Below are 17,266 nucleotides of genomic sequence, written 5' to 3' on the forward strand. Positions count from 1 at the left end.
AGCAGGATGAAGCAGCGGCTTTTTGTATCTTTGCGCTTTTCTCACGAAGGGGAGAAGGAGAAATCCCCACCTTTTTAACTTAAATATTGCTGACCAGCCTCTCGAGTAGGGCTGATGGCAAAACTGTCTCAGGCAGATGTTGCTCTAGCAGGCTAAAGCCAACCCTGCTCCACCTGGGTTGGAAACTTCGGCTGTGACAGGGACTCCTGAGGTTTGTGGCACAGCCCTCCCAGCACAGGGAGCGTGGGAGGCTCCTCCCAGGGAAGCTGCTCTCCCTGCTGTGTTACCTACCTGACACTCGTGGGGTTTCTCTCCCGTGTGTACCAGATAGTGCTTCTGGAGGTGAGCCAGCTGCGTGAAGCCTTTATTGCAAGTCTGGCATTTAAATGGTCTCTCTCCGCTGTGTACTCGGAGGTGCACCTAGGGAGAAACAGAGCAATTAACAGTTTGCAGCTTCCAGTGCTGCAACTAAAGCACTTTCAGATGTTTCCCAAGGTTAGCAGCAGGATCCCAGTGCCAAAAGACAATGTTATCTCGTTAATTACGTGGCGTCAGTATTAAAGCACTGTCTTTACAGCCAGGCTTTCTTGCTGGGGGGTGCTGCATGAAGCCCAGAATGATCAACAGCCTAGCAAGCAAGGGAGGCCTGTCCTTGCTTTTCCTAGAGGGAGAAACCAGAGCCTTCAGAGAGGGCTCGTGTCCTGTTCTCTGCTGCTTACCTTCAGATTGGAGAGCTGGCCAAAGGTCTTGGAACAAACGTTGCATTCGTACTTGATCTTCCCGTTCTGCTTCTTCAGTGGGTACGGGAGGGTTTTGTAACCGGTCACGTTCCTCTTGCTTTTGATGAGATTCATGCCTTCTCCCCCGCCGGTGGCAGCCAACACCACTGAGGTAGGTTTAGGTTGCATTATGTGTTCTGCACGGGCGGCTGTCCCAGCCGTGGGTGACCCGCTGGTGGGGCTGCATGGCTTGTCCTTCATGCTGGCAGCAGCGCCCGTGATGGAGAAGGCACTGTTAGGGGCTGGGATGAGGAAGTCTCTCGGATGATCTGGCTGCAGCAACCGGCGGCCTCCTTCGCTGGGCAAGGAGCTGGGGAGCGTGGTGGGGTTCAGCACGTGGTGGGAAAGGCTGCCCCCGCTGAGCAGGTTGCCATAAACAGGGTACATCCGTGGGAAGAGATTGAAATTGTTGATGCCGTTGATATTGTTCAAAGCACTCAGGTTATTGCAGCTCATGTTGAACGGAGGTAACAGGAATTTGGGGTAGTGGGGGTTGTAGGATGGTAGAAAGGCAGGGGGGAGGTGGCCAGGGGGTGCGTATCCAGGGTAGGACCCCAATCCTTCTGAGCCATACGATCCGTTCAAGTAAGAGTATGACTCTCTGTGCTCTTGGGAAGTAGGTGCCAGAGGCGAAACCGTCACCCCTGGACTGCTGTGAGGGCTTGAACTTTTTAAACTTGGGTCTGGGCTGCTCCTCCCGGAAGGACTTGGAGTAGTAGACGTCTGGATGGGTGAGTGAGTAATGTAGCTGGGTCTGTCCATCCCATATGCCAGGGAAGCTTTCAGATAGTCTTCTGGAATGTGAGGTCGGATAGGGTACACAACTCGAGGGAAGAAACACCTCTCAGGGCTGTAGTTCTTACGCAAATCATCCAAGTCTTTTTCTGGAGTAACCGGTGAAATGTTGGTCGGGAAGAAGTCTTTTCCTTTTGGAGGATTGGATTCCATTTTCAGGATTTCTTTCACACTGTGCTCCTTCTTTGGAATGCTTTTCTGATAGAGTTCATCTTTATCAGCACTGTGCTGCTTTGGATTAACGTGGGTTTGTGCTGAAAAACAAAGATCAAGGTAATGATTATTTAGATGTGCCACCGTCATTATCTCTTTTCAAAACACAATCCAACTCCTACAGGTTCAGTGGGAAGGAAGGGCCACTCTGGGAGATGAGTAATCATTTAACTTGCCAAAAAACCTAATTTCTGTGTGAAGTGTTAATAAAAACCATTGTTAATTTGAGGGACACCAGCCAGAACATACAGATCCAGATGATGATTCATTCACAGAGTGCTGGTCTCCCGTTCGCAAACTGATTTCACCTTCCTTTCCCCTGAAGTTTGCCTGGCTTTGCTGCTGAGTGGCTATTGCAGCAGTATTTCTAATAAACCCAGCAACAAGCATTTGTTCACAAGGCAAGTTCAGCAGAAGGACTTCGCAGAACACAAGCTCCCAGAAATGTTCCTCAGTAAAATAACAAGGCATGACAAATCGGCTTTTGCCAAACCGCAGCAGTCACTTCACCAGCCAGTTCAATTACTTACAGTACCAAAAAACCCCATAGCTGGCTAGGATGAAAGCCTTCTTCAAAGAGAAGGTATTCTCCATCAGTAAACAGATCATTACTCATTAAATATCCTGCTTAGGAACATCTACAACAAAGCAGACTATTTACTGCAGATTTCTGTGGCATTCGGTCTATGCAAAACTCCTCTGCTTACAGCTGTACTTTATAAAAAAAATGCTGAAGCAAAGCAAAAGCAAGCAAGACTGGTTGGCTCCAGCTGAAGTTGAAATGTACTTGAAAAATAAATAAAATTTAAGAAAAAGAAGGGAAAAAGAAAAATGTATTAAGAAGGAAATTAGAAGCTAGTATCTGTTCGGCTCAGTTCAGCACATACACTATTTGCATTCAGAGACTCTACCTTTTTGTCTGGACATAACAGAATATCAACAGTACCCTGAAAGATGCCCTAGACAGAAGAAGAAGTCTGCTTTTATCTCATCTCCCCAGCTTAATAGTTATATAATATTGAAATAGTGACTTGTAAGATACTTCATTAAAGGGGAAAAACTACAAGAAGGTTTCACGTTTGTGGTTAGTGATGTGCAAGGTTTTCCCTCAGGAGGCACAAGGCAACGCTGAGAGATGTGTGACTCAAAAGTATCAAAGTCCTTTAGCCAAGCTGCTGCTTTTGTGACTGACTGTTCTTACTTCACTAACTGGGGTGAGAACCAGTTCTACATTCTGTTTTTTTGCAGGACCAGCTGAACCCCATGAGGAAGATGGGAACAGGCAACGACCACACCACTTACAACACAGATTCTTTGCTTCACTATTCACTACCCTGATGGAATCTACCATTTGGCAACATTACCCAATAAGGCAAAGAAACAACCATTTATTAAACCTATCCAGGAAAACATCTGCCTTCAAAGCATGCTCCAACTCACAGCAGCCCCACTTTTACAGTAGCATCCTTTTCCAAACGGCATTAGACCAGTAGCAAGCAAATTTAGTTTGAGATATGTGGGCAGTTTGTGGATTTTCAAGCTCCAAAGAAATGCCATTGAGCACAGTTATGTTCTATTAAAATATTTATGATAAAACACAGGGTGTGTTGTACAGCAAGCACGTACACACAGAAGTGCATGGACAGCTTTGCAGTGACTTCTCTCAGTGTTAAAGTTTAATGCAGAGCTGTTTCAGAAGTAAATTAAAGGCGTGGCGTCTGGCATGAAAAATCATCAATATTCTTTGCTTTGTTTTGTCTGTGCTCATGGAAATGTCCATCCCCATCCTGGGGTATAACACAGAGGTCCTGCTAGATTCAAGAAGCTCCACAATGGCACTGTGGATAATGTTATCTCCATCTCCTTATCAGCTGCCTGTCACCACGCCAGCCTCTCAGAGCAAACATTCCTGGTGACACTATCAGCATTGGGAAGTATCCAGACTGGGAAGTATTGAAAGCTGGGCGGGGAGGGGGGAGCAGAACTTGTGAAGCCTCACAGCAGAAAAGAAATAAATAAATACCATCTTATCAGGCCTCTCTCAGTTCCTCAGTGGGGTCTGTCAGGCAGGAAGTTCAAATTGACACTTTTCTCTTTTAAAGAAACAACAACAAAAAAAAAAATCGGGGGGGGAGGGGAAGAGGAAGGAGAAGTGCTGGAAAAGTGATAGAGAAACCAGGGCTGCTTCAGCCAGAGGAACTCCTGCTGTCACAGGGTTAAACATCAGGGTGCCTGATGTGCTGGAGCAAGCCAGAGAGTGACAAAAAGAAAAGCCCACACCAAGAATGTAACTTTCTTTGGGCAACGGGCTCATATCCCCACTTGACAGACTGTACAGATAATTACTCTTTCCTTCCCTTCAAAGCCTTCCTGGCAGAGCCTTCCCTCCTACTCATTTCCATGTGCAGACACAAGTTGCAATGTTTAAAGATTATTTTCTGAGTCCAACTGTGACAGCCCTCCTCACTTTCCAAGCTATCTTTGCTCCATATATCCCCTCTTGGCTTCTTCCTCAGAGCACAAGGGATGCTCAGGAACACCAGAGAGGTCAAAACAGAAACGAGCGTGTAAAACAAGAGGTGAGGCCAAGGAGAGGTTCTTAGGTTTTATACTGAATGTGGATTTAAAGCAGGGCTGAAACTGACTGAGAGGTTTACAGCCTTTCTTGGTGTTCTTAAAGGAGCCATACTTCCAAGGTAAAGAGAGAAATTCCTTATCAATGGATTTATTTTTTTTTAATGTGTGATTTTTTTACATTTAATTTCTTACTGATCACACTGTCTTCCTCTTGCTCCTGAAATGCTTTTCTCCCTCCCACTCCCATATACTCATCTAAACCCTAAATAGAGGCACATACTCTTCCAAGATTTGTCTAGTTTCTGTGGTCAAAGACACACACAGAAAAGAGGTTAATGACAAAACAAGAACAGTGCAGCTGCATTTGTATGTGACTGATCTGAGGGGGGGGGGGAGAAAAAACCCCAGACGTGCCTCTTCAGGTGCCTGATGCACTTTATCTGAGGTCAACAGATTATTTGCTCAGATCTGAGATTAGTGAGGGCGTGCAAGAAGAGAAGGGACAAAACTCCTGTTGCTTTTAAGTATTAACACAACTTGAGCAGAGGGGCTGCCTGAAGTCACCCCAGTGTGGGTGTTCCAGCTACAGACTGCTGCAGAGCTGGAGGCTCTGCTCTCCTTCCGTGTCCCCTGAGCTGAAGCCTGAGAAAGACTTCATGAAAACAATGATCTGTTTTTTCTAAAACCTTGAAAAATGGCTGTAGGCAGGCAGTCATGGCTACAGTAATTTCAGGAGTGAGGTGGTACTGAACGCTTCGAGTGGCGGAGCTTAATTATGCCGATTCACATTTTCGATCTAAATTAAGCACCTCTTCTGCTAGTAGAAAGAGAACCTCGAAGTTGTGAAGAGGGCAAAACAAAGAGTGTTTCCACTCAAAATGAGAATGGAGACCAGCATTTAGAATTTTATCATTTGATCATCTGTTTTCTAAATGTGTCCAAGGTGACACGTCTTTGAAACCGTTTTGCTCGGAGAAGGTTTTTAAGCCTCCAAATAACCCTCAACTTTAACTCAACTTTAGCCCCACAAACCCTGGTTTTGTGAAGACAACATTTCATATAATTTCAAAATAATTCTCCTGAGCTCTTTTGAAGATTCCAGGAGGCTTTTTTTTTTTTTTTTTTTTTTTTAACGTGCAGATGTTTCCTCTCAACCCAAACAGAAAAGCTTCAAAACGAGAAAGTGAAACTGCCCATAAACAAAAGGGAAAGCGGGCGACAGGGCTCAGCTAACGGCCAGCGTGTCAGGGCCAGCAAGAAGAGGAAAGGAATAAATCACATTTAAGAAACAAGCATTCAAAAAGTTCGTCTTCGCCTTTAAGAATCTTCACAGATTTTAAAGGATACCTTGTTAAACCTGCTAACAAAACAAAAAGTTTGCCAGATGTTTTCTAAATGTGCAAAGTGTCGTCCTCCAACTCAAGGGGGTTTTTTTTCTGAAGCTTGACCAAAAGATGTCACCTGCCCATCCTTGACTGAGGAGACAAACACGACATGAGCACCAGGAAGTTGCATCATATGATTGCAATACATGAACATTATTATCCAATAGTCATGTCCTGAGTCAATGCAGTTGTTTGGGGTTGGTTTTTTTTAATTATTATTTTTTTAAAAAAAACTGTTACCCTCTCTCCACCCCAAAAATAACTCTCCTACAATAATGTAGGAATGAAATCCTAAACTGTATGGGATCCTCAGTCTGTTTGCTAGTCCAAAACTAAAATATCTCAGACTAAAAGACCATCTGAGAGCCCAGGTGGATGAGGTTAAACACATTTAACAAATTACTGAAAACTGATAATTTTTGGCCAGTAGAAATCTTGTGCCATCGCACTTAATGCCATTTCCTGGACGATGGCACCATCTGAAGGTGAGTGATCTCAAATCTTGATAGAAAAACCACATCAGTGGCCTCAAAACAGGCAGGAAGGAGAAGGGGATTGTTTGAAATAAGCCTGGGCTCCCACTGCTGGGATAACACGGAGTCTTGTCTCTGCCACTGTTGTGCAACTCCTTGCAGGAACTTCAACATCCTCTCGGAGTTACGTAGCTCCACGCGGAGCTAATCATGGCCATGAAGGTAGGTGTGTGCTTCAGTGTCTGAGGGACTGGGTCAAAGGCCCCAGTTCAAGAAAACACAGAGGACAGGGTTAAACCCCCTAACTAAGTTCATGCCTAATTGCTGTCTTGAAACTGGATGCTTTCCTTCTGCGGCACAAATGAACTAATGCTGGAGAAGTTACCTTTAATTTGAAAGTTTGCTGTTACAGAGGCAAGTAGATGTTAGATGTGGATGCGTAAATATATTTATGCTCTAAAGTGGTAGTTCTCTCATTTTTGAGGCCACTAATTACAGGAAATAAAAACCAGAGAAATCCTCTGATACATTTTTCCCCGGAGGCCCATTCCGCTCGGGCGCTTGAAGAGGCACTGAGGTGCTGAACTCCAAGACCGTGATCCCCAAACCCCTGAGGCACCTAGAGCCTGTATTTTTTCAATTGGCAAGACTGGAAGCTCTCCATAGGTGTGTGTCCCAGGTGGCCTCTCCTGTGCTGGGCCAGGCAACCAGCCAAGGCACCGCTTCTCCAAAGCCTACCACGGGCATCGGCATGTCCTGCACACCCAGGAGGTGGTGGAGGGAGGGAGCTGGATGCCAACATGGCCATGGGCTGGCAAGTGCTGCTGCCCCACGCTCACACCAGCCCACGTCCCAATGGGAAGAAGCCCTGACTCCAGCCTGTGATGGGACCTGGACCCCAATTTTCCTTCCCTCTCCCTCAGAGGGTGCCAAAAGCAGCAGCCAGGAGCTGGGAGGCGTGGGGATACTCGCCTGCTCCTCCGAGAGAAGCCATGCTGCTTCAGAAACCAAACTGCTGGTGAGCCATTTGCCTGGAGAAGGCTGTGACCAGTGGGGGTACCCTCAAGCAAGACTGTGTCAAGATGTTTTGATGGGGCAAAGCCCCACATCTGCAGCAGATGTGCAGGATGACAGCGATTTCATGGAATCATAGAATGGTTTGAGTTGGGAGGGACCCTGAAGATCATCTAGTTCCAACCACCCCAGCATGGGCAGGGACACCTCCCTGTGGCAACAAGCCTTCTGCACTCTATCCATAGGTGAAGACAGTGTGAGGGCATCTCAGCCAGGCTTGTGCTACAGAGGCTGCAGAGGCAAGGGGGGCTCACTGATTCTAGGTTCAACTAGAAGTGGCCTGGAAGGAAGGGGAAGAAGAAAACTGAATGGTGCTGACTTTCACTTTAAAATCATCTGGTTCCATGGAACACTGGAAAAGACATCCATGCTCATGCTCTTGCTACAGAGCCCTCAGCAAATAAGCATCTTCGGGAAACCTCTGAGATTTTTTTTCCATGCTTTTCAAGAAAGGGCACTGAAACTGCAGAAAACCTCCATTCTTACTGTACCTGTCAGGCTCCTGGACTAACCACAAGCATCAGGGCTTTAATGTGTTTGTCACAAAGATCAGGGGAAAAGATTTTTTTAAAACAGGATTTGTTCTCATTTTTCTGAACTGCTATTTTCACTAGGTGGAGGAGGTGAACATAAAATTTCTAAATGGTTTAAATGGAATTATCTTTCAAAAGAAGAAGGGACATTTCACTCTCGGTGTCTGGAATGATTGCTCTTTCAATTGTTAAGGCTGAACTACAAGATCCTGAGTCTTTAAATCCACATATTGAGCCTACTTTTATTAAATGGATGATTCTGCACATGTCCAGACACCCCTAGTTTCAACCTGGATAAGACTAACCAGGTAATTAGCTGACACTTTACAAACACATTCCTCACCACCTCTCAAGGCAACCTAAGATGCCAGCAGATGCAAGAAACTGAGGCTGTGTTTCTGTATCCTCTTCACTAGTGGCCAAATGTGTCTGGATGGGGATCTTTGCAAACTCCTCCTCCATGGGCACCCTTAATCCTCTTATCTGGTCCCACCTGCACGTCCCACCAACCAGCCAACTGCTGTTCATCATATCAGGAAATAAAACTGCCCAGCAGCTGGTGAAATGACAAATGTGCCAAGATGACAGAATCAGTGAGATGCTTTTTGAATAGGAAGTACAGCAGCACAGGACCTCCCCTCCCTCTGCCATTAACAGAAAGACAATTTTCTTCTCTAATTTCTTACATTTAGCAGGGAAAGACCAAAAACTGGTGAAAGGATGACACCCATGGGGGACAGATGCACTTTTGAGTGTGTGACATCATTTTCATGATGCAGGGCAACATTTTTGCTGTAATGATCCCTGAAATAACACCAATACTTTATAACTCGTTCTTTGTTGCCAAATAACAGCAAACAGTCCTTTTTATACTAAAAAAAACCCCCAACCCTGCTGGCAGTTTTTCCTTCAAATTTCAGTGTAGGTCCTGGCAGACAAGAGCAGGTAGCAGGAGGGGTAGCAGCTGGAGAAGTGAGTAAGAATGTCTCCCTCTTCAAGGGGCTCTAGGTGAGGTGCTAGGCAGTGATTAAGCTCTGAGTAAGGCACTGAGGCTAGAAGTGGTCAGAAACCACAGAGGAACACAGAGATAAAAGTCCTGTAAATACCTCTTCCCCCTGCCACCAGTGCTATTATTTTTGAACAGAAAATGAAAGCAGTGATACAGAGCCAAGGGATGGGGATAGAATACCCTGAGCTTAAACAGTAAGTAACCAGATGAGAAGACGATGGGAGGTTTGCGCCTGTAAGATAAGTAAGCGTGGATGCAGGGCACAAAGAGCACTGTGCAGTCAACAAGTATTTTGTAAGACACCTAGACAGAGTCATGGCACACGGCCACTTCCTTGTAGAGCGAGGGCAGCCCTGTGGGAGCATGACTGGACAGCCTTTATATGCTATCAAAGCAGACTTCTGCTCAACGCACTGTGAGATCTCGACTTGGAAAGTCTGAGAGTGAAATGACACCTACAGTCCTGAAGGCAGAGAATATATATGCAGGTTGTTTGTCCAGAAGATAATCAGACAAGACTCAGGCTGTAAACCAGTAGCTATTCATATATTTTATAATCTGTTTATGTTTGAACGGGCAGGGGGAACTAATTCTCATGGTGTTGTTGTCTTTTTTCATAATTCCCCTTTTCCACTCCAAGCGACCTACTGTGACACAACAGATGATGCAGCTGTGTAATTATACAACTTATTATTAGATCCTATAGGCAGAAGAAACATTACTAACATTCCTTGTTTATACTGTAATCCACTTACTGAGGTTCATCATTGCCAGGTCTCCAGAGGAGGGATAGTGCAGCCTCTCTGCAAAGTCTCGGCAATACCACACAAGCAGCTCTTGGTTGGCAGGGATGGGCTTGATGGTGTAGAAGTAGATGTTCATTCCATTCTGACAAGCAGCCAAGTTCTGTTCCTGAACAGAGTAGCCAGGGTTTACATAACGCATCCAGTTGCTCTTGTCCTCATTAAATCCATCAATGAAGTGGTGAAGCTCACCACTGGAATAGATCTGGAATGAGAGGAAGTGCCTATGAATATAAAGATATATATGTGCAATACACAACAGGTGTGCACTGGGTCTAGTAGGGGGGAATTTTTAATTTTGTAAAATGAGAAGATACTCCTGAAAGAAGAATTCAAGCTGGGTTCCCCCCTTTCCAACTACGTGTTAAGAAAAGAGATGCTCATTCAAAGTTAAGTCCCCAGTCACCTTCTCCTTTTCTGCTCAGCCTGTGCCTCTGCGAGTGTGGACAAATCCAACTCCAAATCTGAACCGCAGAGGACTCTCCCTGGGTGAGTAGTCCACCTCAGAGTCCTTTTCCTGGTACTATGATCAACAAGTGGGTGATGCTAATGACTGCAGGTCTGAGTGCATGCTTGCATTAATGGTTTGAGTCACCTGTGTATAAGACTGACTGGCTGTGCTACGTCAGAGTCTTTCTCGCCTTTTTCTATGGCCTCTGTACTTGCAGTTTCCTACCACCTCCGCCCAAAGGTTTAAACTATGCAAACATCCTCCACTCCCCCAGAGTCCTAAAGCAACACTTGCTCATAGTTGGACTGTAGCCCTTCTGTAGAAAGGCTGGGCGAGGCAAAGATGAACTTCACCTGCCATAACTTAACGAAGACCTGGAGAGGAGCCAGCTGATGAGAAGTCACTTTTCCTATCGAGGGACACGTTCTGGCTTGTCCACAGAAGGGGAAGAAAACATGAATCTAAAAACTGCTCAGTGGCTGGGAGGGAGGGGGGAAGAAGTTCCAATCCCTGAGAGAAGCTACTGTTTCCTATAGTGGTAAGAATAAAAGAAAAGGAATTTTAAAAAAAGTCCAGAAAAATTAAGAAGGCATTTTTTCTAAAGATATATCCCTCACTCTCGGGGGGGAACTGGCATTCCTGGGTTTCGCAAACAGATGACTGGGCAAAAGCCTGACCCGGGAGAGGGAGCAGCGCCTCGCTGAGCAGGAAATACCTCTCCAAAGGGGAGACAGAGCTTATCTCAGGGGGAAGACACTCCACAGCACGTTCCTGCCTTTGTGTTGGCACCACTTTCTTTCACACCTACCTGGCCAGGCAGCACGCCCTGCAAGCGCCCGCCGGCCGGGACCTCTGCGCGGGGGGAGGCAGCCAGGCCCTTGAACGTGGGCTGTAAACACCAGAATCACTTTCTTTTAAGAGTAACTTCCTGTAAACTGAGAAGGGGGAAATACATGTGGCCTCATCAAAGCGGCTTGCGAGAGATTTTTGTGGTGTGTTTGTTATGAGAAAATGGAAGGGCGCCGGGCGAGTTGTGCTGCATCAAGAGGAGCCTTCGGGTTTTATCTGCTCGCCCCGGCTTGCAAACTTCCAGGAACGTGGGGCTCCCGGAGCGTGACGCCTGCTGCTGCTGCTTCCCAAACGAGCCTTCCACGGCTCCCACGGTGGGACCACCGATGGTCCGGGGCTGAATGCCCCAACCCAGCTCCCACCTCTTCTGGGGAAGGCGAGCCCCGATGTGCTGAGTCACGGCGCGGTTCCCAGAAGTGACGTTGGCCCCGGCAGGGCGCAGGCACCGTCCCCCCGCACCGGCAGATGTTCCCGCTCCTGCCAGCCAGCCCAGGATGCCTTTAATAACATGTGGGAAGTTATCTCCCACAACTTCCTTTGCACATGCAAGCCTGTTTCAGACCCCTAGGAAGGAATTCATTTTCGGTGCAGCAGCCTGTCTTGAACGAATCAAGATTATCACGGGGAATTTAACGACGCTTGGATGGCTCCTGGGATATTATTTCTGAGGATCCCTCTGCTTTAAGGCTTAAAATCACATCATGAGAATGATGTCATACTTCTCGCTGCAATACATGGATGAAGTCCTGCAAGATGGATAGCAGCCCTTCTTCCCAGTGTTTCCATTTTACTAGCAACTGGCAGCATCACCAGCCTCTCCCTCTGCGGGGCACAACCTTCTGAAAAATCTGGCTAGAAGAAACATTTTGTAGCCTTATGAATGTGGAAACAGTCGCCTGCTTTGTAAATACACTCATGCAAATAACAGCCTCTGCAATGCTGTATTACATTGCACGAAGACAATTTGGGAAAACCAAAATGATGCAATTAGGTAGGAAGAAAAGGGTGTGGGGAACACTGGTGCTTGCCCTGGGTTTCACCTGGATATGAGGTCGGGATATTGCTAAGGCAGGCAGGCACCTGGGCACAGAGGCTTGGATATAATCCCAAATCCACTGATTTAGACACAAACTAAATGGCTAGAAGGCAGCAAAACAAAACAGTGCAAGGAGATGGGGCTGAAGGAATGTTCTCTAACAATAACAGGCCTGTAAAGGAAACTGAGGATTATGTCAACTGATAAAACTGGAAGCATATTCCCCAGCACACACTTCCCAAGCCAAAACAAATTTTCTGGTGCTCCCTTCCAGCCTATACTATGAAGCACAAATTAGGCATCACTTCTAGTCTTTGGCATTAATGGATTTTTCCCTCCACGAAGATCCATGGGCTGTTCCTTAAGACTTTCTGAAGTAGAGTAGGAAAGCTTACGACTTGAACAATACATGCTGAAGACCACCACCACCAGTGTGGCACAGAAGTTCTATTCAAAACCCAGGTTAAAAAAACACCACAAAATGCATCATTATCCCAGAGTAAAAGGCTTTGCAGTACTTTCACTGTTTTTTCATAGCTGGAAAAATCAAGGATATGTGACATTTGCATAAACAAGAATGACTTTCCGCTGTGAAGAAATGCAAAATAACCTGCCTCTGCAGCAAGCAGCAGAGCTGTTTCTTGACCCAACCAAGCACTGATCCGTTTTGGAAGACAAAAACCAGGAAGGGCTGAGCATCTCCCCTGCTCTCTCCACCCACACAGCCCCTACCTCCAGGACAGCCAGGCTTCCACCCCACGGGCTCCGCCGGTGCCCGGCAGCGCGCAGCAGCTGCCCCCTGCATGCACGCAGGTCTGAAGCAGGAAGTGACCCAGCTTCTCAGCTGTACTCATTTAGTGATCTGCTTACTGCAACAACATGGTGGTTTTTTTTCCTGCTTACCCGCCAAAAGACATGTGGCCTCATCAAAGCGGCTTGCGAGAGATTTTTGTGGTGTGTTTGTTATGAGAAAATGGAAGGGCGCCGGGCGAGTTGTGCTGCATCAAGAGGAGCCTTCGGGTTTTATCTGCTCGCCCCGGCTTGCAAACTTCCAGGAACGTGGGGCTCCCGGAGCGTGACGCCTGCTGCTGCTGCTTCCCAAACGAGCCTTCCACGGCTCCCACGGTGGGACCACAGATGCTCCGGGGCTGAAGGTGCCCCAACCCAGCTCCCACCTCTTCTGGGGAAGGCGAGCCCCGATGTGCTGAGTCACGGCGCGGTTCCCAGAAGTGACGTTGGCCCCGGCAGGGCGCAGGCACCGTCCCCCCGCACCGGCAGATGTTCCCGCTCCTGCCAGCCAGCCCAGGATGCCTTTAATAACATGTGGGAAGTTATCTCCCACAACTTCCTTTGCACATGCAAGCCTGTTTCAGACCCCTAGGAAGGAATTCATTTTCGGTGCAGCAGCCTGTCTTGAACGAATCAAGATTATCACGGGGAATTTAACGACGCTTGGATGGCTCCTGGGATATTATTTCTGAGGATCCCTCTGCTTTAAGGCTTAAAATCACATCATGAGAATGATGTCATACTTCTCGCTGCAATACATGGATGAAGTCCTGCAAGATGGATAGCAGCCCTTCTTCCCAGTGTTTCCATTTTACTAGCAACTGGCAGCATCACCAGCCTCTCCCTCTGCGGGGCACAACCTTCTGAAAAATCTGGCTAGAAGAAACATTTTGTAGCCTTATGAATGTGGAAACAGTCGCCTGCTTTGTAAATACACTCATGCAAATAACAGCCTCTGCAATGCTGTATTACATTGCACGAAGACAATTTGGGAAAACCAAAATGATGCAATTAGGTAGGAAGAAAAGGGTGTGGGGAACACTGGTGCTTGCCCTGGGTTTCACCTGGATATGAGGTCGGGATATTGCTAAGGCAGGCAGGCACCTGGGCACAGAGGCTTGGATATAATCCCAAATCCACTGATTTAGACACAAACTAAATGGCTAGAAGGCAGCAAAACAAAACAGTGCAAGGAGATGGGGCTGAAGGAATGTTCTCTAACAATAACAGGCCTGTAAAGGAAACTGAGGATTATGTCAACTGATAAAACTGGAAGCATATTCCCCAGCACACACTTCCCAAGCCAAAACAAATTTTCTGGTGCTCCCTTCCAGCCTATACTATGAAGCACAAATTAGGCATCACTTCTAGTCTTTGGCATTAATGGATTTTTCCCTCCACGAAGATCCATGGGCTGTTCCTTAAGACTTTCTGAAGTAGAGTAGGAAAGCTTACGACTTGAACAATACATGCTGAAGACCACCACCACCAGTGTGGCACAGAAGTTCTATTCAAAACCCAGGTTAAAAAAACACCACAAAATGCATCATTATCCCAGAGTAAAAGGCTTTGCAGTACTTTCACTGTTTTTTCATAGCTGGAAAAATCAAGGATATGTGACATTTGCATAAACAAGAATGACTTTCCGCTGTGAAGAAATGCAAAATAACCTGCCTCTGCAGCAAGCAGCAGAGCTGTTTCTTGACCCAACCAAGCACTGATCCGTTTTGGAAGACAAAAACCAGGAAGGGCTGAGCATCTCCCCTGCTCTCTCCACCCACACAGCCCCTACCTCCAGGACAGCCAGGCTTCCACCCCACGGGCTCCGCCGGTGCCCGGCAGCGCGCAGCAGCTGCCCCCTGCATGCACGCAGGTCTGAAGCAGGAAGTGACCCAGCTTCTCAGCTGTACTCATTTAGTGATCTGCTTACTGCAACAACATGGTGGTTTTTTTTCCTGCTTACCCGCCAAAAGTATTTTCTGTTTGCATTCTTGGGAACCGTATCGCTGGTATAAATCTCTCCTACCAGGGGTCCGAAGCGCGTTCCTTTCGGGATGTACTCTTTGCTTATAACTCCAGTGACCTACAAGAAGAGCAGCACAGGTTCAGTCCGTTGCCATTAGAAATTAAAGAAATCTGCCTTTCTCTTCCCTGTGTCCTGAATTTAACAATGCAAAAAAACAGGGACAGGTCAGCAAGACAGAAATAAATTCACGACCGGGCTGGATATGATGGGAACAGCTTTGCTAGACACCAGCATCTTCCCGAGACACAGGGAAGGCAAAGCTGACCACTGCCTGGAGGATGGGTTTTGTGGAAACACATTCACAAGGACAAACAGTAAGCAAAGTGTACAGAGACTGTCGAAGTACCTTCAGAAGTTATTTCTCCTATCAAAGGCAACCCCCCAAAGTCTAGTTCCAGCAAAGAGCAATACTCAATAGCTATCAATCACTTCACTGCCACACAGCTCACTTTTCTAATACGTTAGGAACTGGAATGACTGCTCCTCCAGATCAAAGTGAAACCTTCCCTCCACCCCCACACCTTCTTTGTTCTATACCCATCCTGAGAGCTAAAAGGAGAACAACAACAACAAAAAAAGACAACTTACAATTCTCTCACCAGCACACAGTGGCACACAAAACAGACTAAGAAATGCTATGGGATGTGTACTCACAGATCACCTTCTTTTATAAAAAGGAGGCAGCAGTTCCAGTAACATATGTGAAGTGGGTTTGGTCAAAAGGGTGCAAGGGTTTTGATGAAAATGCTCCACTATGCTAGGTCTAAGAAATGTACTCGAGTCGTTCAGCTTCCTTCTTGACAGTAATTATACCAAAAAAAGTCACTGACCACAAATCAGGAAGCAATTCATCATTATTCAGAAGAACGTGCCTTGGAGTAACCCTTTGCAAAACATTGCTGAGTTATTGGTTTTGCCTCTCTCTGTTCCTCACCCGTCTTCTTAAATTTAATGTAGCCAAACAATTCTGCAAACCAACAATTTTGTAAACCAAAAACCTCAAGCCTTTGCAAGATTGACTCTGATGCTCAGATAGTGGAGAGAAAAAAAAAAAGAAAAAAAGAAAAAAAAGGGTAGAAAGCCCACTAATTTGGTACTATGACCATACTTTCCTGGCAAAACGTATTAATCATATTCCCTCCCCACATCTTGCCACGTCTTTTTACTTGCCAGGATTTCAGAACAGGAAGGGAGCAGCACAAGTGGCTGATGAACACCAAGATTTGAGATTACTGGTGCATGTACCACGCAAGGAACCCACGTTATTACCAAAGCAGGTAAGCACAGACCCTGCAGATGGCTCACTGCAGTGACCATTTTCATTTTCTTCCTACCAGTCCTTGGCAGCAAAGGATGGTACAAACCCTGCACTGTAGACGGCACTTGACAAATTAGCTAAGCCTCGTGATTTTCTCATGCTACATCTTCTTCTGTTGTATCACCCTTGGAGTGAGAGAGGGAGACAGCAAAATGCTTGCCTGTGTATTGGTCAAGATTAAAAAATCCCAATAAAAACTAAAGCCTGGCATCATTTCACACGGAATCGAGGAGGTAATCCACCCGGAAACAGATTGCTGGGTGTAAGGGTGGCTGTTTGCACTTGTCTGTGTTTCAACACACACACACACACAAATCAAACATCAACAGCAGAGGTAGCTAAATGCTCCATTGATCTGTGCATCTGGACTGAAGAGAGAGAAAAGGGACTTCCAGAAATTTTCCTACACCTACCACAAGCTGAAACAAGCTCGGTGGCTCAGTTTTATTTTTGTCTTGCTTGTGCATTTCTCATAGAGAGCTGAAAAAGGCAGATGTTCTTCTCATCTTCCCCATATATCTTCATTTACATCCATCTGCCCTCTCAAGAAAAGTTCACCACCAAGCTACAGCACACCCTTCATGTTTTACTGCATGGCAGCTCAAGTGTTGTTTTCTTTTTCATGGTTCTAAAAGACCTTGGACTTAATTAAACCGACTTTAATGAAATTCTCAGAATCTCTAGAAATCACTCTTCAAACCAGTCAACTTGAAACATGCACTGAACTGGTATCTCTGACACAGCAGATACTTTTTGATACCCATCTTACACGTGGTGTTCGCTTCTCCCCCGGCGCAGCCGAGCAGAAAGATGATTTCTCACCCCGTACCCGTCAGGAGGTTATTTTGGCAGAGGATGTTCTCCACATCCGTGCGTGCCAGGCTTTGCTCAACCAGCCTAAAGCTGCCCAGGTGACTTTTCACCCCAAGGGTGGCTTTCAGGTCAGCAATTCTCGGCTCCTGCCCTGCCGCAGCTTGGGAGGGGGCGGCTTCACAGGAGCCCACGGGGGTTGGGAGGCAGAACAGCCAGGGAATTCTGCTTCCAGAGCTGGATGGGGGAAGCAGCTGCGGCAGAAGAGGCATTTCAGACTTGTGTCCACCAGGTGTCCTTCAGCTGCCTCTCGGCGAGACGTTCCCCCTGGCAGGGGAAGGCGGCC

The 17,266-nt window shown here is 46.6% G+C and overlaps 1 protein-coding gene across 1 annotated transcript in view; it reads right to left on the reverse strand.

Annotated features, from left to right (window-relative positions):
- PRDM1 (PR domain containing 1, with ZNF domain) overlaps positions 1-17,266 on the reverse strand; it is a 22,311-nt gene that overhangs the window by 771 nt on the left and 4,274 nt on the right. Inside the window, exons 2-6 of the mRNA XM_010003865.1 lie at positions 14,730-14,849; positions 9,594-9,846; positions 720-1,828; positions 292-420; positions 71-111 (exon numbers count right to left, since the gene is read on the reverse strand). Coding sequence (XP_010002167.1) covers positions 71-111; positions 292-420; positions 720-1,828; positions 9,594-9,846; positions 14,730-14,849 — 1,652 coding nt within the window. The remainder of the gene's footprint in view (positions 1-70; positions 112-291; positions 421-719; positions 1,829-9,593; positions 9,847-14,729; positions 14,850-17,266) is intronic.

Source organism: Chaetura pelagica, unplaced genomic scaffold (assembly GCF_000747805.2).
Source record: "Chaetura pelagica isolate M959 unplaced genomic scaffold, ChaPel_1.0 scaffold128, whole genome shotgun sequence".
Taxonomy (NCBI): domain Eukaryota; kingdom Metazoa; phylum Chordata; class Aves; order Apodiformes; family Apodidae; genus Chaetura; species Chaetura pelagica.